The following is a 24,989-nucleotide window of genomic DNA, read 5'->3' as shown; positions in this document are numbered from 1 at the left end:
TGAATGGAGCAGATGCTCCAAATTATCCAAATTGTCAGCCAATTAACATGGAAGAGAGTAGTACCAAAACAGCTCGGTGCTGGCTAACACACATTATGATTCTGGGGAATATATCTGCAAACCAGCCCGAGTCTGGGAGCGGAGCCACATCACACACCCCACACCATGCAAACTTGCACATGCAACGCTCCGGGGTGAGTTACAGCAAACCCGCGCCAATACAGCCCAGCAAATGGACTGCTTGGCTGGTCCTCTAGCTTGTGATGGTAATTTCTATGTTCAGGAGAAAGATGAGTCATTAATCAACATATTAAAATTAGGAGGCATATTCTGCACAGAAAGAACTACAAAAAAAATAACAAAAACTCCCACCGTCAATGATGAGCTGCTTTCCCTCCAGGTAAAATGCAGCCACCTCCGAGCAGGAAAGTTGGAGCTGTGAAATAGCACAGCCCCATCCTGCACAGTCCCTTGCAGTGATTTAACAGCAGGCACTTCAGCCTGCAAGCAAATAGCTATGCGGTTCATTAGCAGGCGGCTGCATTTTCAGTTTGCAGCGCTTAGGCTGGCTGAATTTTCATTGCCATGGTATTTAGAGTACCCAGTGATCTGATGCTGAGAATAAACCGTGCAGGCAGGATTCTCCTGGGAAGCATTCAGGGAAGGCGGTGACAGGGAGAGCTGGGGGCCCTGATATCTTTAAATACAAATTCTTAGCGCAGAGACAATGCCCCTTGGAAAAACAGCATTTGTGGAGAGTAGCACTTTTCAAGCACACAAAAGACACAGAAATATCCTTCCATTTCCATGGTTTTGGGTCAGGACTATTTCCATTTTCAAGAGTCTCAGCCCAGCCCAGGTGACGGTGTAAAACTCAGGTGCCAGTATGCTGTTGCAGAGCAAAATTTGCTCCAAGTATTGTATCTTATAAACTATAACCCTTAGGTTCTACCAGGAAGACTTGAAACCTAGCACCTTCCCTTAGTCTTGAGGCTCTATCACACCAAACCCCTCAAGAAAGAAACCTGCTGCTGGATAATCTGACATTTGTCCCTTTTACACAGGCTTGACTTCTCCTCAAATCATTGCATTCAACAAGCTTGGACTAAACAGGTCATCTACAGGTGAGGATGCAAAGTATAAATTAAAAATTAGCAATAAAAACCTACCACGAGTTTGAACACGCAGTAATAGCAGACACTTCTGGGGCTGAAGTGATTAAAAAATACACTTGTTTTTATACTGACCCACTCCTTCCAAAGCACAGCTCTGAACTTTGTGCCTAGTGTACACGCTTCAGCCCTGGAGAAGGTGTGCAAAGGCAGCGCGGCACCCTGCGGGGTGTGCTGGGTGCCACCCTGGTCCCCAGCACCCAACTTACACTCAAAGATACACCTACGCATCTTTGAGGAGCAAAACCCAGCCCAGTAGATGCACCTCGGACACCACACTACCAGCATGAGGATCTCGACTGAGCTCCCCCTCTTACTGCTGCAACAAAAAGTCTTGGGAAAATTGCTGTTTACATTTCCCGTTTATAAGGGGAGGAAAAAAAAAAAAAAGAGGATAACAACACCTCTCGTATTCCACAGGCGTACTATGAGCATGCAGGACATCAGCAACTGTGCTCAAACACCAGGGTGCTGACGGTCCCCTCAGTACTTCAGAGGTGAAAGCCTTGGGGTGCTCCAAACTTTGCCTCTGCCCTCAATATGAAAGAAAAACCTAGTTAATAAGAGGTCAAACAGCGAAAGGGGAGCTTGGGGGCTGACAGGATCAGAATTTCCCTAAAACAGGAATCAGTGCTATTACAAAGAAACAGGAAGTTCCTGGCAATTTATCTGAAAACCTGCTTTTGAAGGGATTTTGGTGGCTTTGTTGTTTTTTTTAAACATGGGAGCAAATCTGAAGTGCTGCCTGCTAAGGACTGCCAGATTTTGATGGGAATATGGGGCTGGATGGCGCCCTTCCCAGGAGGAGATGGAGGAGCACTACCACAGCTGGGGTTATCTCCACCACAGACCATCCCAGGGCAGCATAAGTCAGGAGGAGCATCAACCAGAGCAGGGGTGGATGAAATGAAATGGGATTGCACAGAGCAAGAGTTATTTGGAGCTCCCATCCACTGTCTCCTGGCAGAGGCTGAGTTACCACAAAGCAGATGGCTTGAAGGACGTCACATCGCTCCTCTGCTTCCAGGGGACTTCCACAGTGCTGGTGCGGGCAACTGGTGGCCGCATGCAACCCCTGAGCAAAACCATCAAGGAGGAGCTGCCAGGGGACACAGGCTAAAAGCATCACCTCCAGCCTCCCGGAGCTTTCTGTCACCCAGAAATCCTGCCCTGTTCACGGTCTCCTCACCACAAGGCTGAACTCCATCAACCACGTCCCTTAGCCACACTGAAGGTTTCCTTCTGGGAAACGGCCAGTCTTGTTCCTGGCTGCCCGACCTGAAGCCGCCTCTGCAAACAGAGCGGTACCCAAAGCGGTATGGGGCCAAAACCTCGCAAACCCAAACCCACCCCACCGTAACGCGCTGCCTTGGCTGGGCAAAGCCAGCTGGAGGAAGGGGAACTGCAGAATTCAGCTTTTAGCGCCAAGCTGGCCAGAAGACAAGGACAGGAGAAGAGCAGAGACCTCCCAGCAGGGAAGGCACGCTCTTTGCCTCTTTGCTGAGCGTACAGCACCCTCCTGCTCCCTCTAGAATACTCCCATCAGCTTACCAACGCATTTCACACCTTGGCCCTGGCCTCTGATATAATTCCAGCTTATTCCAGTTTACTTAGGTCACTGCTAAGCTTGACTTCAAGTTCACAACCACCACGGAGTTGCCTTCGCAGGCAGGTGATCGCTCAGCAGCATCGCAGCACTGGGACCTTCTCCACCCTTCAGCAAGAAACCCCGGTGAGAAGCCTCACGCTCACTCCAATACACAACACCGGCACCATCTCTAATTTTTCATATAAATCAGTAGAATACACTAAACCACACCTGATCTGACGTCTTCAGCCTCACCCACTAACGCACGTTAAATGCGTAAGCCACCCTGTTTTGCTCTCATTTTACCTGGAATCAGCCAACACTGCTGAGGGATATTCATTTAGCTTTTCTGATATTAAGGTAGCTGTTCTGCATCCTCTGTGTGGCTGGCTGCGACTTCAGGCAACTTCAGGCTGCAAAAACAGTCAGTCTTATGGTCTGAGGTGCTCGAGGGGAGCGGGAAGCATCCCTCGCACCCCGCAAAGCCTCCCCACACCAGCGAGACGCAGCCCAGAGGCACGGGTCGGGTCCGGAGGGCTGCAGGGAATAGGCTGTTACATACCTCCTCTTTCCTCAGCCTGCTAAAAATACGTATTACAGGCTTGCTCAGCCAAGGAGTAACAAAGCAAGGAAAATTAAGACAAAGAGGATTACCCAAGCGTAATTTCCCCTTTTAATTTTTTTATACAAAGGCCTGATGTTAATTGAGTATTCTTGGTGACAAGAAGGCTGCGAGAAACTTAGCCCCGGAGTCTCAGTGTTTAGAACTAAATCCCAGGAGATTTTACTGTGTTGCAAGCGCCTTTCCCTGGGACTTTTCCCCCAGAGCCCTCCTGGGCTCGGCATCTATCCACATTTTCCTACCGGGAGCCCGTGGCCAGACTGATTCTCCTTGATGGATACCACAGGGCACTGCTCCTGCGCCAGGCGATGGGGAAGCCACCGTCACCCATCCACTGGCCACCAAATACCTGGGCAAATCCAGCCCCATGGCTCAGGCAAAGCCCCGTGGGATGTGTGGGAATCCAGGTATCTTTTAATAGACCAAGTAAAGCTTTTTGGCACCCATCTCCATCAGGTGAGGCAAACTTGAAAACATTATAATTCAGAATGGGCCCTAAGCATGAAGCCAGGGAATGCCAGGAAAGGCAGGAAGTGACTTATCCTGGAAATATGAAGTATTGTTCAATAGGGGATGCACTCAGGATGCGGCTGATCAGCCAAGCCTCTGCAGCACACGCTCAGCCCCCAAAATATCCCCACTCTGCAAAGGCTCCCGGCAAACTCCTGGTATCCAAAGCACCAGCAGCAAAGCCCTGACTTCCCAGGAATTGAAGAACAACTGTTTTGTTTCGGTTGAGATGATTCCCTGATTAAATTCATCAAACCCACCTCCTGCAGGCTTCAGCATGGTGGATGCCACATTTCTAACCAGGCTTTCAAAACCCCACTCGTTCATTGAGGTGGGCAAGACAGCCGGGTTTATTTTGCACTAAATAAAATCCCTCTGGGTTATTGTAACATCTCATTTTGTTTTTTTAAACATTATCTTTGGATATTATCAGCCTCTCCAGCATGACAGATTTTCTGCCTCCCGTTTTCTGTGAGATTTCTCGTTCAGGCTCCAGCCGCTGCCGGGGAGCTGCAGTGATGTAGAGCAGGGTGCTCGTGGGCAAGTTAGAATCATAATCATTTAGGTTGGAAAAGACCCTTAAGATCACCATTTCCTCACCCCTGATACATGCTGTGTGACACTGTCTTGTCTCAAATCGACTTTTTCTCCCTTTAATTTATGGCCAAACAGTTGGTGCAATTTTTCCCCCGACATTTTAAGGCACAAGGCAACCAAACAGCTGGTCAGACAGAGCCTGCTACCAACGTTATCCCAGTTTTGGGACAAGGAAAAAAAAAAAAAAAAAAAAGAATTCTTAAGGGACTGGGTGTCCAAACCCCTCCATGCTGCTGTCCCAGAGCAGAGGGTCAAGGGGCAGACGCTGCTGAGCACTGACAGCTCGAGTGCTCCCATATGGGGACAGGGAAGGGCAGCAAAGAGATGAGAGGCAGCATTCTGCTCCGGAGCATTCTGCAGGAGCTAAACACTACTTTTGAAGTCTTCTGCAAAGTTAAAAGAAAATCAGGGAGCAGACACAGGTGCAAAGCAGTGCTGGAAAATGAGCCACATGGGTTTTCCATGCATCCCATGGAAACGTTGCATGCACGCTGCAGTTTTGGGGTCTCCAGTGCACCCCTTACCACCAGGCCCCCCAGGCACTGGCATTCCCGTTTGTTTCTCGCCTGCTCTCTAACTGCTGGATTTTCAGAAAAAGCACAGAAAAAAACCCAACTAGTGAAGCACCACGGCCTGCCTGGTACCCTGCGAACATAGGGTCAAGCCATGGTGACTTTGGGCACATGCTGCTGAAGCGAGCGGGGTGGAAATGCGGGGAGGGGGTGAGTGCTTGTCCAGCCACGCACAGCCCCTGGGGTCCTCCCCCCCACCCTGAAGGATGCTGCAGGGCATGATCGCGTGCAAAAGGGAAAGCACTGGACTCAACTTGCAAAAAGGCCAAGGAGCAGCATCTCCTAAAAAAAAAATCCTGGAGGGACAACCCAATTCTTGGAGAGAAACCACCACTGACTTAATAGAGACTGGCAGTCCTCGCTGTTTCTGGATGCCAGACTCAGAAGCATCTCGGTGCTGACTTATCTGACTGGCCACAGACCCCCTCGGAAATAAATAAATGCCAGTGTGAGCAATGGTTTCCAAACTCAGCTCGGAAAGTTTTGTGACGGCAGTGATGGAGGCCTGAGCCTCCTGCAAAGCATCACCAGGGCAGCTCTGCATCGTAACACAGCTGGGAGGAAACAGCCAAAACGCTTACTGAAGAAATTCAGATGTTTTCCAAGAACAAAATAAAGTAAGGGGGAAAGCGAGAAAACAATTTAATACACCGCCCCCAACAGCCTAGTAAGCTTAGTAATGCAATTACAGAAAATGCTCACAGGGAGGGGGAATCCAGGGCTGAAAAGGCAGGAGGGAGCAGCGGTCACTTATCTTTTGAGAGGGTAGAGCAAAAGGACCTGGGGGTGGGGGGGGAAGCAATGTTCGCAGATAAAGCTCGTGTTTAACATTTTTATCGGTGTCATGCTGTTTCTTTGCTTGCTGGTCTGAGCTTACAGGAGATGGGGGAAGCACAAATCTTGAAAGGAATCCAAAAACCTTTTTCCTAATTTTTTAAAATAAATAAATATTTTTTTTTTTTTTTTTTTTAAAATAATTAATAAATAAACCCAGACAGAAATCAGTGCCCAGACAGCCCCGGCCGTGCGCGGGTGCAGCCCCGGGCGGTGCGGGCAGCGAGCCTCCCGCAGCCCCGGCAGGAAGCACCTTGGCAGCCGCCCCGGCCCCAGCCCAGCGCAGGAAGGGTAGAGCCATTTCTCACTGACAAAGAAAAACAAGTCCCAGTCCTCTGCTCCGGATCCAGGCAGGCAGAGGTTGCTCCACCTGCTTTGCTGGCACAGTTGGGAACCAGCCTTCGCCCCCCCGACAGAGCCACGACGGCACATCGTCCCCTTTCCACTGGTGCAGCGTTTTGGCTCACCCCAAACTCTCCTCAGCAGAAACCACAATGTGGGGTGAATGAAATTGCCCAGGTCATCCACAGATTTATTTGGATTCAGATTTAATTGCGGCCTTGGCTACATCCCAAAGCCGTGCAGCAAAACTATCACCCCAGGAGTCTCCATCCCAAATAACACCAGAGGGGCTGAGAGTGGAGCTTTCCACCAGCAGCTTGTTCAGGGTCTTTTTTCAACCAACCCTCTATCGCTGATGCTCATCGTGCTGCTATATTGCCACTGAACGGGGGTGAGTGCCTTGGGAAAGGGGGACAGTGGGTAAATCATGTCAATCTCAAGCAAGGTTGAGGCTACTCACCACCAAATACAGCATGGTGTAGAGGGAGAAGGACGCGTGCCCGGAGAAGAAGGATTTCCTGCAAAACAAAGCAGGTGCTAAGAACCAGTCACTATAACCTTTGGTATTATAATTTTACACGTGATATGGTGACTTTGCCTGCTGCTACTAAGAGGGATGCCAAAGCGGAGGGACCCACAACCCCCAGTCTTTTGGCTTACAAAACCCCCATTTATCCACCCAGCAAAAAAAAAAAAAAAAAAAAAAAGCGCACAGGGATGGACAGGATGCTTGCATTGTTCGTCCCTTCCTGGTCTACTTGTGGGACAGCAGTGATTTCCAGGATAGCCTGATAACTCATCCTCTCGCCTCAAATAACCAGGAAACCATAAAGAAATAAGAAGTGAGCAACTTCTCTGGTTGCTTAATTGCAGCGTGTGAAATGTGCCCCTGGAAATGTCAGACTCGAGCATCTGATGGATTTGATAGGGAGCCCGAAGGGGAGGCGCTGGCAGCCCTGCCTGCACGGAGCCTCCTCCTCCTCCTCCTCCTCCGAGCCCTCTGCCCCGCCGCATGGGTCAGCTCGAGCCGCTCACCATCAGCTCAGCTCCCGCGGTGAATTCCCACATTGAGCAACCACACGGGGAAACAATAGTGGAGGAGTAAAGAGAAAGGAAAAGAAATACTATTCAGCCAAGCGCTGCGATTCCTAAGGGAAACTGCCAGTCACTGGCAGCCAGTTACAGCCTTTGCAGAGCAAGCAGCGTTTGAGTCATCTATTGCTGGCAGAGAACCCCCTGAGATATTTCACACGAGGTGCCATTTTGGTGGTGGTAACCCATCGCTTTGATGCCACAGGCTCTCACCTGGCTTCCTGGACCTTGCTGTCGTTTCCCCTGCAGGTGTAGTTCTGGATGTAAACTCCCTTAGCGCAGTTGATGGTGGAAAAATCCAAATCGCAAACCTCCAGGAAATGCGGCCGCAAGCGCCCGACGGACACTTTGGCAATGTCTGTGAAGGACTGGCTGATGGCGCAGCCGAAAACGAAGCAGCCCACCTGCTTGTAAAGAGCCGCCACGTAGGGGTTCTGGATAAAGGAGTGTGATTTCTCCTTCAGGTAGTGGATGCGGTAGAGCTCTCCCGTTATAATCTGGGGGGGGAAGACAAGAGAGAGGTTAGAGAGTAGGCAAAATGCTGTGCAAAACCTGCAGCAGATGCAGGGCTGAGACAGCTCTCAGCTCTGAGCATCTCAAACCAGCAATCCGCTCCCACAGCAAGGAAGGAGAGCCATAGCCCAGCATCTCTCCATCCTCCTTCTCTGCCCTCAAGAAGAGATTGCAGCGCTCGAAATGTTCTTTATGGAAAAATTCAATGAACAAAAAAACCCCAAAAAACAACCAACACAAACAACGCTAGATTTTGGTTTAGCACGTTGGCACGTCTTTACAGAAGTGAAATAGTAGCCCAGATCCATACCAGTACAGCAGGGAAAAAAAGCAATATAAACCAGATAAAGAATCAGTGTGTGTTTGGGAAGGAGAGGCCAGATCCCCTACCCTCTTATCAAAATCATTTTGGAGGGAAAAAAAAAATAACTACCTGCTTATCTTCCTCCCTGAAAACCATGAGCACAACAGCAAAAGACTCAGAAAGCCCCAAACTTCTCAGATTCTGGCCCAAAACTTGCTGCCACTCAAAGCCTCTGTAAACACCAGCCATTTCTGGGCGTTTCAAGGGGTCTTGCAATTGCATGGCAGCACATCACGTTTTTCTTGTGTCGGGGTGCTGGGGTTTGACAATATCACCACAAATCACTGTCAGGGAGCAGAAGACCTGACTTCTCACAATCCCGGCTCTCAAAAGGCAGGTTAATGAAAATCAGGCTGTGAAATGAAGTCCAAATGTCTCACTTCTTCCAAAGAGGCAAAGGCTTAAATTGTTCTCCATCACGTTACACACCTAGGTTTTGAGCTCCAGATTTACAGCTTTAGGATTTTATTCATTACTTTAAATGTTTTTATACCAGAGTGATAAATCGAGGCTGATTTTTTTTTTCTTTTTTTTTTTTTTTTTGTTGGCTGCCCCCTTATCCCTGCCCCTCTCTAGTCACGAGGACCGTGATATGTAAAATTAACTGTCAGGAAAAATGCCTTCATGTTAATCCCTTTCTGGAGCAGCCAGCAATATTCCTCCCGGCATGGCAGCCTGCCAGCGGCGTGCAGGAGACAAGGCTCCCCTGCCTACCTTTTTTAAAAGCTTGGCACAACCTTTGGAAACTAATAAACTGGAAAAGTATGGCAATTAGACTAAGAGGAGATGAAGCTGTATCATTGTTTGAACTCACTTGTAGCATGGCTTGGAAAAGCAAAGGTTGACCTAAGGCAGCTGAAATTGCTGCTAAGCGGGATTTATCAAAGAGAGATACAACTATAATAATTAAAAAATAAAGGCCAAGTTAGAGCACTCTGCTGCCACGCACAGAAATGTTTTGCATGGCTGCACCATCGTTCTGGGTTTACGTGTCACCGCTGAGATTTACTCTTAGAAATCTGGTCGTGATCAAGAGTTGTCTGGGGAGCTGCAGCTCACCAGCTCCAGCATCATTTTAATCCTCACAGACTCCAAAGACCACGGTTTATCTCCAGTTCGGACCCCTCGCCAGGACATCTGCTGGTATGAGGACTGCAGGGGGAGGTTGTCCTGGGTGGACATGGAGGCTCCTGCACATGGGCACGGCTGCTGCCTGCAGCCTCCCGGGAGCCTGGGCTCACACGGAGGGGAGCTACCAGCTCCAGAACTCACGACTTTTGCCGAGGGGAGACAAGAGAAATTAAGGATGACATCTGATACTGGCAGATGTGCCATTACTCCCAACTCACAAACAGATCCACGTAAACCTGAGGCTCTTGGCCTGGGAAAGGCATGTGACCGTTTTAAAGAGGGACCAACAAAAGTCTGGGGATTAATACTTTTCTCTCACCGTTGGTGGTCTGGGTAATTGCACACATGTAGCAGATTGTAAATTGGAGACTTCATTCCCTCGCTAGCATGCTGCTGGGCAGCTACGAACCCTCCCCGCGTAGTTAAACCCATGGCTCAACCTTAATGAGAAGCTAAAAATTGGGCAAACTTGTTTTTTTGGCAGTGCCGTCCCAGATAAAGCAGGACGGTGAAAAACTAATGCAGCACAGATGTGCACGAACTGAAAGGACATCCTGAAAAGAAAACAAGTCTTAAAGATACTAAGCTCTTCTTACGCCTTGCACTTCTGCTGAGCCATCTGCACGGGACATATGCTGCGCCGACGTGACGGGCACAGCTCACAGGGGACTGTCACACACGTTTAAGACGGTCACTAGAGAGGAGCCAGTAGCCAAATTTTCTGTCCGTGAATGCCTTTAGCAGACTTTTGGTTGCCGTGCCCATTTTATCATTATTATAAGATATCACTAGCAATCCAATTAACCTGTAATTACTTTTAGAGCTTTTCTAATCACTCACGTCTCTGGTGTAATGTTCCCTGTGTCTAATCACATTGAAGCATATCACCTTCAACAGTAAAACTACCAGCTAATCCAGCTGTGTAACTCAGATCACCTAGGAAATTAATTTTCTTAGATATTTTTCATAGGATTTCAAGAGCTGTCAGGTGTGAGGGCCGGGGCACCATGGCAGCGGTACCGTACGAGGCTCAGCAAGAGGAAATGTCACCTTCCCAGAGCCATCCCAGGGACCGTCAACATGCTGCTGTGCCAATCAAATTAACCACCTTCCAGCACGAGCAGCAGCCAGGAGAGATGAAGAGCCCGCATCCCAGGGGCACGAGCCTCTCCAAGGTCATCTACACGGAAATTTGCCTGAAACCAGTAAATATATAGGTATTAGAACCAAATGCATATCCTCTCACATCCTGATCGAAGCAAAGGTCTTTGCCTCTGCTGTTTACCTAACGAGCACTCTGGGTGTCCTCAAGCCATTTAAAATATGACCTGGACCTTTTACCCTGGGCTAGACTGCCTGTGACGCCACGTAACGCAAGGGTGTGAAATTTTGGCTGCTCCATCCTGAACGCCAGCTCCTGGAAGTCCTCATGACCGCTGTCCTGCCTTCCGAAGGCAACGTTGTGAGCGAAAGGAGCGGAGTCAGTGCTTTGTGGATTTGGAAGGAATTCCTATTATGCTACAGTAATTCTGGTATCTGGGTTACATCTGAAAAAAGAGGTCAGGCTGACTTGAATTTTCCACGCATGCTGCCATAGCAAAGAAATCTGTTGCTTCAATTCCTCGTTAGCCATTTGTATCACTCAACAGCAAATAACTTAGCTTTTGAATTTACCTTATTAAGTTACATTTGTTGTGGGCACAGTGAAACCAGGGCAGAAACATCTAATTCTTTGGGGATTTTCTTTCTCTTTTAATTGACCTGCTATTTCGTGGTAGAAATTTGATGGATCACATAGGCAGCTGATTATGTTTCCAGTTTCTGTTCCAACTCCCATATTTGCCACTGCCTCATTACTGATCAGAAGCACACTCTGCATGGAGCCGGCGTGCCGATAGCTCAGGCAGTAATGCGAAAATGAGAGGCTTTTTCATTTCGTTTTTATGGCTTTTCCACACTTGGGGGTAATTCACCTGCAGGGTAAAACTCGGCTGCATTTACAAAACTGGGGGTCTGGCACCTTTCAGGCTTGTTTTGAGGAGGGAGGGGGCACAGGCACAAGGCAGTTATGGGAACCTACTTTGCTAAGTGAGTGTATGTGGTCAGGAAACGATGGAGAGATCAGGAAACGATGAAGATGCTCACAGCACGAAGCAGCAAGGCTGAGGACGGGGTACTACCAAAGCAGGCACATGCCATGCCAGAACACCTATTGCCCACACCATTGCTCCTATGAGCAAAGATGAAAGCTAGGAGGGGAACAAGCATTCCTGACCTCTCCATCTCCATCCCTCCCAGCTGAAGGACCAAGAGGAAGGCAGCATCTCTGGGAAAGCACCTGAGCTGTGCTGGCAGCAGGTGAAAAGGAAATAGTAGGTACTTTTCATAGGGGAATTTCATCTTCAGCTGGAAGCATTTAACCAACAACCAGGAGACAGCTCTTGCCTCCTGCCCCGGCACCAAATACATGCTGGCATAAGGAGGCTCAGCTCCATGGGCTGAATTTAGGTTTTTGGCTGACATTTAAAGCTCTCACCGTGCAATCGTTTCCTACCACAGCTCTAGGAAAGCTGGCAGGAAAAGAGAAACAAGGCGGCATTGGGAAGGTGGTGCATTAACTACTTTTTAGAGTGAGGACTCTGGGAATATGCTCCCCATGGAAGGTTTTAATTGTCTTTCTAAAACGGCTGTAATATACAATCTCTTAAAAATCTAATACTAACCTGTGAAATTTTTCCAGGCACTGGTTAGCTGAAAAGATGTATCCTTTCTTTTTTTTTTTTCTTTTTCTTTTTTTTTTAAACCTTATGAAATAGGCAAATACCAAGAGTTATTTGAATAGGGACAAACCATGCCAAGTCCTTACTGACACTCCAAGTCTTTTTGCTTCTACCCTGAACTCTTATTGGAGGGTGAAAAAACTCTTGTGGAGCTCACAGACTTGCCCAGACAGCTTTGGGCCTGTTTATGGGCTTCAGGAGTAATCTCATTCCTCCCATTACAAGCTTTCATTTGCAAATGTTTACTGCTCCACATTACGCAGAAGTCAAATAATCGCAGAGAAGATGTGCACCTCAGTAGATAGCGTGGACATACTGGCAAGAGTGTGTTAAACCCCCACACCAATGGAACGGTGGTGCCATCAGCTAAAAAGGTGACAAAAAGCCACCCAGGATACCCAAGGGACAGGAGAGGGGGGGTTCGGAGGTGGTACTTACAGCGAGGATAGCGATGAGGATGCCCGCAGCACACAGCACTGCATCATTGATAGTCTCCATCGTCTTCAGCGGGTACCTGATGCTGTCATCATCACAGTAGAAGCCCCGCTGGTAGGGCTGGATTGTGCTCGTTTCAATGATGAGGAAGGGCAACCCCGCTGGAAAGGAGGGGAGACAATAACCAAACGCATCAGCAATACAGGCAAACACAAGCAGCTCACCAAAAAAACAAACCAAAAAACCCAAAGACCCAGTAGAAACCCCCTTGCAAACCACGCAGCACCGTTCCCCGGTGCTTTTCTTTCTATATTGCTATCTTTCTAAAGGGAGTAGCATTGGATTTGTTTCCAAGTCGCTCTGCAGGGAAAAAGCATCTCCTCTGTTATGGTTATCAGATGTCTGCACTGCCTGGTTTCAGTTAAGCTTGTGCATTGCAAATATTAACTTACAGAACACGACCCCTAAAGCAATCCCTCTGCAAAAAGCCATGAAAATGAATCTGGCGCTTCTCTCCTGGAGGGCCCGATGCTGTGCCGAGCGCACCCACGGCAGGGCAGCCCAGAGCTGTGCAAACACTGCAGGATCGAGTATCAGCACGGCTGCTCCGACTCGGGCAGCCCAGCTACACTCCATCCCTGTTACTTTTAAGCTTTTGAAGCCTTCCTTGACTCCCCCCTCTCTGTATTTACAGGGTATACGTATGTTTGTACTACTGCCATAAGACGATGTGCTTGAGCAGCTGTGGATACCCACCCCTGACCCATCCTCGCCAGGGCAAGCGGCGCACACATCCAGCCAGCCCACCTACAAGAGCTGCTGAATTCCCACCAGAGCCTGTTTGCTTTCGACCACCTTCAAGCCACACAAAACCTGTTTCAAAATGCTGTTTGTGAACTTTCCACGCAGGAGACCTGTGTCTGCACAGCTCGTCCGGGACCTTCGCATCAAGCATGGAGCAGCTCTGCTCAGAAACACAGGGTGAGGGCTTAGGGCACGCAGTACGAAGGACACCTCGAAATCGCCGCACAGCTGTAACCATATTCTTCCAGTCTTTAGAGAAACACAGCATTGCCTCAATCCGACGAGAGCCCCGGGTATTTCCCAGCCACCATGGTACCTTGGGCAGGGCACCCTCAGTTTCCCCACCTACCTTGCTACGGAGCCCAACACCAAGAGGAGCAGTACGTCCCCACCAAAACAAGCCCCAAATTCCTGAAACCCATGTTCAGAGTAAATCACAAACCACAAGGTACAGGAAACCCTCCTCCCACTTGCAGAGCGAAAACCCAGGTAAGGGGAAAACAAATGCACCGCGGTTCAAGCTGTCCTTGGGCCAAGACAACAGGTCTCACGCCCAGATCCTACAGAAAGCACTAGGGAATATTTGTCGACCACTAACTTGCTTAGGTATCTGTGAGCTTGTTTACACAGCTAGCACTCTTAGACATCAGAGGGGTTTTTTCTTCTAAAATAAATATAAAAAATAAAAAAAAATAAAATAAAAATGAAGTGCTGTTGGGTTTAACCTAAATTTCTCCACGGTACGTTTGTAGTCCTCGGGATCTGCTAGATGCGATTACCAAAGGTACCATCCAGCTGTTAAAAAGTACCATCAAAATAATGTTCCCCCTTCTCCACGTGAACCACGTTCTGTATTTCACTTTGCGCAATCCCTTTTGCTCCTTTTCCTATACTTAATAGGCTTGCCTAATCCAGGATTATTAGGGGGTTTGTTAGTCTTAAGAAAAAGGAAAATCGCCATCATCAGTGAGCCGGACAACCACACACAGACCTGAAGCCTCTCAGGTACCCAAGAACCGCCAGGGCCACCGCTCAGGACCCCTTTCAGATCCTCTCTGAAAACACTGCAAAGGGTTAATTGCAAGCACTGGGCCCCGCGGTGGCTTGGCAAGGCAGATGGTTTCCCACCACGTGTGTGAACCAGCAAGGAAAAGTTTCAGAACCACCTGCCCAGCTCAGATTTGGTAAATAAAATCGGACATCTCGTGTGAATCCAGTTGATCTTCATTCCACTATTTAACCGTTTTGATGCCTAGCCAGCTTGGCCCCAAAATGTGCCTCTGATGCCAGCAATCTGATATTAATAGGCCACTTAAAAAAATCCTTAAGTTTCCCAATGAAAAATTGCAGGGAGAGGAGCTAATGTCGCTTGGCACGATCCAATTTCACATGCACTTGAAGCAGCGGCGTAACTGTTGAACTCGGGGAGTAGACATGCCACGGTACGTGGCTTATTGTTATTTCTCCAGTTCCTCTTGTTAATAGCTTTCACATGACAGGTCTGTAAAACACATGTTCCCACAGACAATAAAATACATCTGAAAGCTAAAACTGGCTAAAAAAAAAAAAAAAAAAAAAAAAAAAAGACAGACAATAGTGTTCCTATATATTATGTGAACCCAGGAATAATAAAGATTTTCCCTTCATTCATTGAACAGCATGGGGTAGTATTTCCGCGTTTCAATTATATGTACTCTTGCCACAGCTATAATAAGAGCATAACTGACCTATATGGTATACATTTTTTTAAGCGTGCATAGGCATAGTTTAGAAAATCCAATGGTTTTGTTTTCTCTCCTACAAACTTGTGGTTTAGCGGGATATTGCCAATCAAGTCTTGACATTTTTCCAGCAAAACAGTAACCTCAGATTCCCTTTTTTTTTTTTCCTTTGCCCCCCCGCCCCCCCCCCTTTTTTTTTTCTTTTTAAACATGAGAAACATAAACATACTCTCCATAGCTGAACGGATATTACTTAGAAGACATAACATGCCTTTGATTTTGAGGGCTGGGTGAGAGGCTGCTCTTTCAGCAGTAATTACCCAAGGCAAAGAAGACCCCTGCCCATGGCGAATGGTAAATTGTGCTCAAGATGGTTCTTCTTCCACCAGGTTACTTCTTGGAGGATGGGTTCTCTAAGTGACTGGGTCACCACCCACATTTTTTTTTTTGGCAAGGTGGTTCCAGCACAGAGACGCCTGTAGTGGTGCCAAAAGGCAGCCAGAGAATGGGTTTTGCAGAAAAACACTACAGAAAGAAGTCTGGAAGAAGAAAGAAAATTAAACACAGAGAGAGATGTTTGGGATCCCTCAGCAAAACACCACAGAGACATTATTCACACTAGGAGACCTGCCAGCGGCAAAGCTATCCAGAAGTGGGGCTACAGCCCACCCACCCTTGGAAATGGAAGGCGAGCAGCATGGGGTCACACCATGAAGATGGCCTCATCAGCCCTCCTGCCCCATCTGCCTCTCCAGTCCAGTGTTCTAACAGGAAACTCAAGCTCTGCATCCCTGGCTGCAGGGATGTGCAGCTACAAAACCCAACGGCTGAGCCCCATAAAGGTGCCAAGTTTTCAACCTCCACCACTTCCCACCCCCCTACCCGTGGCACAAAACTACCGAGAATACAAGAGGTACATTTCAGAAAACGGTAACGAAAGGTGACTTGCGCTGCAGTGAGCAATAAACGTACACGGTAGGCAAAAAAATTACTGATTCTGGACACGGTGACTCTTCTCCAAACATGGTCCTATTTGGCCCTTCTGTCCGTGGCTATGGCTCACCTCCGTGTACAGACTGACTGCAAAAGCTTTAGTAACGCTGTAGAAGGGCTTTGCATCCTGCTTAATACTGGTATCTCCACGCTGATAAACCACACGGCAGCCTGTGGACCATACCCTGAGGCATGGAGGCAATACCTGCACATCCTCATAGGACTGCAACCAGAGAAGTGCTGTTATCCCCCTCTCACAGGCAGAGGAAACTAAAGCACAGGGATAAAGCACAAAGGGATTTGTTTATTCCAATGCAATAAAGGTAAATGGAGCCAAGATTACCTTCTGAGTTGTAACACCCTCCACAAGGTGAAGGAAAGGGTTTTCTCCTTATCTAAAGGGGACTTTTTGCTTTAATAACAAAACAAGGAAATCCCAACCACATGCTTTTCTCTAACTATGCTGTAGGAGATCAAACAGGGCTCCAAACCATGAGCATAATCGAAATCTCTTGGGGACTGATCCTGCCCCATCCAAACGGGCTCAGCCCTGCCCCGAGCAGCACAGAGCAGGTGTGGACACTAACGGATTGTGTGAGGCACCGCAGGATGCCGTGGGGCTGGACATTAAAAATTGATGTTGCTTTTGCTGGGAGGAAGTCCAAGTGACTTGGTGACCTCTAACCGCTGGTGTCCTGTGCTAAGGTATTTCAGTGCAGGGTTTAAATTTATTTGTCTTTCTATTTAATAAAACCAATCAAGTTTGGACATCTAGCGCGGAGGAAAAAAATATTCCTTTCTTTGGTCAGCACCTTTATTAAGAGGCAATTAATAGGTGATAACCCTGGGAAGGCTGGCACCATGAAAGCTAAAACCCCACCACCAAGCCTAAACAAAAACCCTTGCAAAATCCCTACGCACTCTCCCACCAGCTTGAAATGTGCATAAAATCAAAGGCAGAAAAAAAAAAAAGGGGGGGGAGGGAGGGGGGCTCTGTGTTGGGTTCAGCAGTTTGAATCCTGCAGTCTTTGAAAAGTTAATGCTTGTGCAGGTTTAATGGGGGGAAAAAAATTTAAAAGAAGGGAAAAGCTTTCGCTGGCCACCCATCAGAAAATCTGAGGGAACAGGAGGGGAAGAGGCATTTCTGCAGTGACCCACCCATGCAGCTCTCATCTTCCCAGCCCAGCCTTCACCTTTGCACTAAATTAAACACCATCAGGGCATTTTTTTTTTTTTTTTAATGTTTGGTTTTGATGGAGGTGGTTGTGGTTTTTTTCCCCACTAAATCTTTCTTCTTTCAACCCTGCAGGTCAGTGGGATGTTGCTGGCTATCTCAACAAAGCAATGGTAATTTCTAACAAGCGCCCTGTGATGTGTTTGGCTGCCGGTGTCCAGGCCTTGGGCGTGTTTTTAAGGTTTCAGTAGATTAGACATTTAGCTTAATAAGTGAAAAAGATCATTAAATAATTTGGCAGGACTGAGCGGGGTATCTAATGCCTCATTCAAGACACACTGTAAATATTTGGGCACATACAAGGGACGGGCTTTCTATTTAAAGTACTTCGTGGCTGATTTTGGGTACATATAAACCTTATTTGATTTACAATATTTGTACATATTTTAAAATGCATAAAAACTAGATTAGCCTAAGGTAGGCTTTTATTGGGGCTTTAGAAATTGGCTTCCCCAACTTTTAGAAAAGAATTGCAGCACTGCAGACCAGCCTTGGCAGCTGCTGCAAGAGCAAACAACTCTTGAAGCTGGTTGATGTTATATATATATATATATATACACACACTTACACACACACATATATATACACAGAGAAAATATAACACCACAAAGAAGTATTTCCACATTTTCATTATATCAGGTATATGCTGCCAATCACAACAGGGCCTGATTCTGCACGAGCCCCAACAAAATGGGTGGCAAGGAGCGGTAGGAGCTTGGTCAACCAAAAAGTAATCTGAAAGGGACCTGATCCACAGCCCAAGGGTAGCCAAAAGAAGGATCCTACTGCAGACTGGATTGGGCCATTATGCTGGAATTTTTAAAGGTCTTGAAAGCATCAGTGGTGCACCTCCTTGCCAATGGTTTTTGACTGAATCTGGACACGTGAGGCCCATATATTCACAGGAGAAAACTAGGCTAGCATCAGAAATGCAGAGTACCCTCAACTCATTTTATTACCTGCTCAGTCTTAATTGTTCTTCACCTTGGTTCCAGCACTCCAGAAGACTGCTCTGTGTATCTGCCTGTATTTTGGAAACACATGTAGTATCTTTGTTTGCAAAACAGGTTCCCATTCAACTCTATTACAGCTCCACTACTCTCAGCTACGCAGACACATAAGGATAGAAAATTCTCCAAACACATAAACAAACCCTAGACTTTACTGTAGAACAGGTACCTGCTTCGGAGTGCTAAAGAACCTATAAGCAAGGATCAGCATATATTGCATTTCTCTGACTTGACCTGTCTAGAAAAGTCCGAGGACGCAATGGGTTGATTTCCACAAACCCAAGATATTGGTTCATTTCCTACTTGCTTTAGGTTCTCCCATGTAACCCACATGAACTTCTGCAGCTACCTATGTCAATGCCTCTGGTGTCCTTCCTATCAAAAGAGTGACATTTCAGTCCACTTCATTATTATTAGTTATATTTCAGCCAAATCATAGGAACTTTAGCAAAAACCTCACCATTTTTAGATCCACCAGCTGCCACGGAGTCCAGGAGACTTCCTAGTGGGCAAACACAGTTTCATTTTGACCTAGATGATGATATTTTCTGGGTTCTTACCTTTTGGGTGGGTTTTTTTTGTTTGTTTATTTTTTAATAAGAACTGGTTATTCAGGAACTCTGGGCAAAATGCCTCCTCATGCTTGCTAGTGCAACAGCAAACAAGAAGAAAGCCAAGAATATTCATTTTCTATATGAAGAACCCTGTAACATCGATGACCCCAAGCTACAGAGGTATTTGAGAAGTGCCTAAAAAAACCCCGATGGCGATGGCGGTGGCAGGAATGACGGGTATCTCTACCTGCTGCCAAAACCCATCATCCAGAGGCACACCCACCCTTTGGAACCTGGAGCGTGTTTACTGACCCCACCATCCTGGGAGAATATTATTATGGAAAGGCCCTTGGTCACAGACACTTTAAACCAAACATCAAGTTATTCTCACACACTGCAAATTCCTTTGGATTCGAAACCTCGGTAGAAATGCTTCCTCGTGCAGCTGGAGCACAGCGGGCCAACCCCGTGCTCCAGGAGCTGCAGATGAACACAAGTGCTGCCATTGGTTTTGCTGGGAGAAATACCGCCTTTAGACAATACCCGTTACCTCTTTCCACAGGCAAACACCACATACAAAGGAAGAAAGGGAAGGGAATTCTAAGAAGTATGTTAAGTTGTTCCTCCTGGGAGTTTGGCATGAGCTGATATTAAAAGAGCTTAATATTAAAGTGCACATATATTTTTAATACCTAAAAAATGCATTAATAAGAACAAAAGGTCTTATCCAAGCCACAATACCTAGATGCATATAAAATTCTGCATTTGTAGGGTAAATCAGATCTAGGCCAGACTGGCTGACCAGCAACAGTTGGAGAGGGTGAACATAAAAGACATTACCAACAGGACTCCAAAGCTAGTTCCAGCCAAACACGATGGAAACAAAGCCATCATTTCACATTGTCTACAGCAAGGAATAAAACATGATACACCTTGAAAACCCCAGTGTGTCAGCATCTTTTGAGGCACCTCTGTACATCCAAGTGCTTTGGAAGGTCTCAAAGACATGACAAGTGTGACCTAGGATGACCCAGCTTGAGGGGCGGTGTGTGTGTGTGTGTGCAGAATTAAAAATGTGCCTGTGAACGCTGCAATACTGAGGGCAAACAGATCATGCGAAAAATACACTGCAGCGACTATTATGTTTTCAATTACAAACGAAGCGAACACGGTTTACTCTGCCGGTCAGCAGGGTTTGGAACGAGCCCTGCCTCACCACGACTCCTCCAGGCTCTGCCTTCGAGGAAGAGCTCGGACCACTGCCCAGTCCCAGCAACACTCCCACCATGAGAAAGGGGTGCAACACCCCGTTTCTTTGGGGGCAATCCAGGAGCTTTCTTCCAAACCAAGGCAAGGTGAGCAGAGCTGCTGCTCCCCTTCAGCCACATCATCCCACTGGCACACACTGCCTGCGGGAACCCCGATATTTCCTCATATAGTAACAAATCTGCTCCACTCCACCAACCTCTATTCCGGAGGAAAGTTTTGTGGGCTGTAGGTGTTGTTTTAATATATAAGCTATCAAGCAGAGACTCCTTATCTCAGCTTACAGCCCCCAAACACCGCCACGTATAAGCCCTGGCTCTTCTCTTTGCACAGCCACGCTGAACCCTAACATTAACGAGTGGAAATACAGAACTGCAGCCAACGCGACTGCAGTCAACAAAATCCTCTTGATTATTTTTAAATCAACAAAGGCGCAAAGCTTTTGAAGCAAAAATAAAGCCAGTTAACCTGGTCAACATCAGGTCTCTTAAAAAAAAAAATAAAATAAAAAGATTCATCTGCTGAACTTCCCAAGCTTCCTCTCCCCATTCCCAGAGCATCCCAGCCAGGCACTGCAGCTGCAATTAAGCACGTCTTTGGGAGCAACTGTCCCGCACAGGAGGCGGCAGAGCCCTTGTCCCAGCACTGAAGCCTGCCGTGGGTAGCTTTCTGACCCAGTTCTGTCAATGTACCTATTGTAAATGCAAAATCCTTCTTTGGATTTGAAGCTGCAGCCACCTGCACAAATAAGGCTGGGTTATAACTCTGTAACCCAATACAAGCACTGGAAGCTTAAAAAGTTTGTAGTCCAAATGGCACTCCTGACCTCTTCCTTAAAAGTTCACTAATCACTTTTAATTCATAATTTATTTCCTCTTAATATACTTGCTTTATGTAATACCCTTTCTACCCACCCCCCCCACCCCACCCCTCCTTTCTTTCTTCTGGAAGTTCCCCAGGAGAAAATGGTATTACACAACTCCCTTGATTAACTGGAAATGAAACTTTTCCCCCTCGGTAGTCAAGATTTGGTGGAGTTTCCAGGATATAACGCACAGTACACAGTGCTGAAAGGCAAAAAAACGTGAGCAGAGGTGGAAATGATCCGAAGGCCCTTTCAGGCGATGGGGGTTTGATCTCACAGCCCTTAAAGCAGATCTCAGTCAGGCTTTGCAGGTTAAAAAGGCATAATAGTATCTCTTTTCTCCCTCCTCTGTATTTTGACCACAATTACAGCATAAAGTGGCACCCTAACGTATAACAGTACGCAATAAACCTGAGATTGCGCTAGTACCCAGGTAATATTTTAAAGAAGTAAAAAAATCATGCTCCTCATTAAAACAGCTTTGCATTAAAGGCAGGGGAGACTTTGCAGGAGAAGGCGGAGATGCGATGGCGGCTGCCTTGGCCATGCTGCCACCTCGCTGCCCGCAGAAGTTTGAGCGACTTTGGTGGAGAGCAGCTGGGAATGGGGTATTTCGGTGGCAAGCTGTCACCTGCAGCAACAGAGGTGCCCGCTCCATGCTGCTCACAAGGGTTTACCCACCCTGACCCACCTGCCTCTAGATGAGACTCTATGTTTGGGTCCCTGAAAGCCAAACAGATTTTTTTGGGGACAGCACGGTTCCACGTCACACACCAATTTCGGACTTCTGGGTGCTTCTTATCCCTGTAAGAAACTGCATATTCTGCAAATCCAGGTGATGCAGCAGTATCATAGCAACACCTGAAATTTCACCACCGCCTTCTGCAAGCCCAGGGCCAGCGCTGGCACAAGGGCCAGCCACAGTGGGCATGTCCACCTTGTCACACCCAGAGTCACAACAGCCCCTTTCCCAGGCGCAGCCCACACCTCCCCAGGACGGCTGCGTTTTGCAGCCAGGTGACATTCCACAGCCCTGCTTCCTTAGGGGACAGTATAAATCGGGCCACATCCGAACGGTACAGGCAGCGGCCAAGTCTCTATTCACACTGACTCAAGGGACACAACATGTACTGTGCTTTTTAAAACCAAAAATGGATAACTCCCAATTTCCCTTTCCAGCCCCCCTGCAACAATGCTGTGCCCTGCTGTCAAGGAACATGTGAATAAATTGGGGAAAAAAGGTTAAAGAAGCCCAAGGGAATAGCAGTCCCTTTTTCTTTATTGCGGTTAATTTTGACAAAGGTTCTTCTGTTCCTCCTCCCCCCCCCCCCCCTTTTTTTTTTTTTGGAAGAACTTCATGCCAAGTTGCGTTATTCTTCTTCACCATGGTACTGCCATGAAACCCCCCTGGTATGTTTGCCTGAAAATGGCAGGTTTTCATGGAAATCGTTTTTATCTCAACAACAGCTCCCTTTGTCACCTCAGACATGACAAGAGGAGGAGAACGGCTTGGGCTCCAATCCAATCCCAGCAACAAAGCATCCACAGAAAAGCACACCGACCTTCCAAATCCAGCATCACGAAAACTCGCCCTCTCAATGGGGCAGAAACCCTCCAAAACCCTCTTACTACCGCCCTCGGAACGGCGATGCCACCACAGACCCGTCCAACACGCTGCAACCCACTTTGCACAGCCTGCGATTTAAACACTTTGAGGCTTGGGAAAAAGCCCATACCATTCGTCGGGTTGTTTTGAAGGATTTTTAAATGGAAATAGTTTCTTTTCTTGCAGCCCGTCGTGGCAACCGGAGCCTGCTGGCTCCTGTCAGCAAGGCAGGAGCTCAGCGGCTCCTAGGGGGTGTCCTCTATTTCCAGCCTATTTACTGCTCCGCTGAGAAAGGCGCCTATAGATGCTCTAGTTCTCCGATGGGAGTTTGGAGGGACCCGGTTATTCAACAAACCAACCCTTTCTAAACGCTGTCAAAGGAGTGATTTGATGCCTTTCAGTGCTTACTATACAAAACACTGAAAGACCAGTGAACTTCAAAAGCCGCAGAAGCGGAGCTGGAGTTTGGCAGGAGTTCATTAGCTGCCTGTGTCCTTCTGTGTGTGGCTTGTAATTACATGCAGACCTGATGCCAAATCCTCATCTACCGAGGGGTACCAATTAACGTGCTGCTGGATGATTCACAGGTAGCTAATGTCGAGATTTATACAACCAGCATGCCAAATATCCCATGCTTTATTATTATTATTTTTAAGCTAGCCTTCCCCCACCACCACCCTTTTTCAAGTTACTGTACAAGCAAGGTTTTGGCAGCAAAATTCAGATTGTCCAGCCTGTTCCCAGGCCACACACCAGTGGGCCTGATCCTGCTGTCACCGTGCACCAGCATCTGCAGGGATGCGTGCACCCCTTAGTGCATGGGCCAAGGGCTTGCAAGTTGAATCACCTACTGTATTTTCCCTTTGTATAAAGCATACTTTTCTGCTCCAAGGAGAAAAACTCTAGAATTGAGGTACAGTTTGCACTCCATACTTGCCTTTCCTGCTGCTTGCACCCTCTTACTCCTATAGCTAGCAAAACAGTAACAGCAGGAGCTCTAAAAGCAACCGGAGAAGCTGACCAAGCAGATACCTAAAAATGATAATTCATCTTTTGGGGGAAAAAAAACTTATACAAAGCTGCATCTCCTGCAGGAAAATGTAGCACTTACTAGATCCTCAGACAGAAAAAAAAAAAAAAAAAAAAGGCAAAAAAAGCGCACCCTTCTTCCCTTATTTGAGATCTGCATCCCTTTTGCAGCCAGCTGGCTCCCAATGCAGCCCTTGGCAATTAAAACCTTGGGAAGTCAAACACAACGGCATGGAAGCAAGCCTTTTGTTTTCCTGCTTTTTCATCCTTGCCTTGTGTTTGATCCCCAAACAGATTTCTCAAGCTATGGGGAAACCATGGGCCCGGTGGAGCATCCTGGCACAGACCTGGAGGAGCTCTCCAAGCCCACTGGTTTGCCACCAGTGTTGGTTTCCCCATGGAGGGCAGGAGACCTAGCCCTCATTTCCTTCTTCTGCCTGACTTTCTACTTTCCGAAAGCCATAGTGGGTCCACTGAACTTCTCCTCCCACCAACCTGCAGCATCTCAGTGGCCTCCTGTCCCCAGAGCCACCACAAAAGGAATGGCACACGAGACAGGCGTGATTTCAGATTTACTTAAGTTTGACGCTCCTGGGCAGAGATGAGACTGCAAACAGGGGCAGCAAGAGGGAACCTGCAGAAACGGTCACAGGCCAGTGACACGCTCAGCCATGGCTTTGCATGCATTATGGATATATGTGTAACACCCAGAGACCCTTGTTAGCATTAATTTGATGGCTTCTGCTCTACTCCCTTTACCTTTGTCATACAGCTTTCCCCAACAGCCAGTTTCTCTGCTCATTTTTCTGACAGTTGCTCAGCATTCAGACACCCCCACCTCCCGCTCCCCTCTCCAGACACCCCCCTTTTCATACATTTTGCTTTCTCCATAGGAGAAGCGGTTTCTCCATCACACTTCTTGCTCCCATACCATTGCAACAGCTTCAGCCCTGGGGGGCAACTCAAGGCCAGAAAGGCTGCGCGCACAACCCAATGCTCGCACCACGCTACTCTTCTAATAAACCTTTCACTCCATTTGACATGATACAGGTCTTGTCCAGCCATGAACGCTTTCTTGCTTATCAGGAGAATTTTTAATCAACTAGGAGGGAAAACACGGCCTGACTTTTTATTGCTTCCTTGCGCTCTGCTTTTAGACGTTTCGGTTTCTTCCAATTTGTACCCCTGCTCATCTCTTTAACCGGGGGGATCAGTGGAGAGGCTCCAGGCTCGCATGCCCGGCAGCCTCCCCGAGATGACTCGAGGCAGGGCAGGCAGAGGAGCGCGGGCAGCGGCGGGGGCTCCCGGCGGAGCGGGAGAAGGCAGCACCACGCACCACGCTCTCACACTGCAGG

The 24,989-nt window shown here is 47.6% G+C and overlaps 2 protein-coding genes across 2 annotated transcripts in view; both read right to left on the bottom strand.

Annotated features, from left to right (window-relative positions):
- The window catches only part of FYB2 (FYN binding protein 2), a 525,108-nt gene that overhangs the window by 401,684 nt on the left and 98,435 nt on the right, over positions 1-24,989 (bottom strand). The window lies entirely within an intron of this gene.
- Positions 1-24,989, bottom strand: part of PLPP3 (phospholipid phosphatase 3) — a 48,266-nt gene that overhangs the window by 7,572 nt on the left and 15,705 nt on the right. Inside the window, exons 2-4 of the mRNA XM_080406425.1 lie at positions 12,556-12,713; positions 7,543-7,826; positions 6,698-6,755 (exon numbers count right to left, since the gene is read on the bottom strand). Of these exons, the coding sequence (XP_080262551.1) occupies positions 6,698-6,755; positions 7,543-7,826; positions 12,556-12,713 (500 nt within the window). The remainder of the gene's footprint in view (positions 1-6,697; positions 6,756-7,542; positions 7,827-12,555; positions 12,714-24,989) is intronic.

This window comes from Falco punctatus (assembly GCF_963210335.1).
Source record: "Falco punctatus genome assembly, chromosome: 11".
Lineage (NCBI taxonomy): Eukaryota > Metazoa > Chordata > Aves > Falconiformes > Falconidae > Falco > Falco punctatus.
This window is presented reverse-complemented; position numbering and strand designations above follow the sequence as displayed.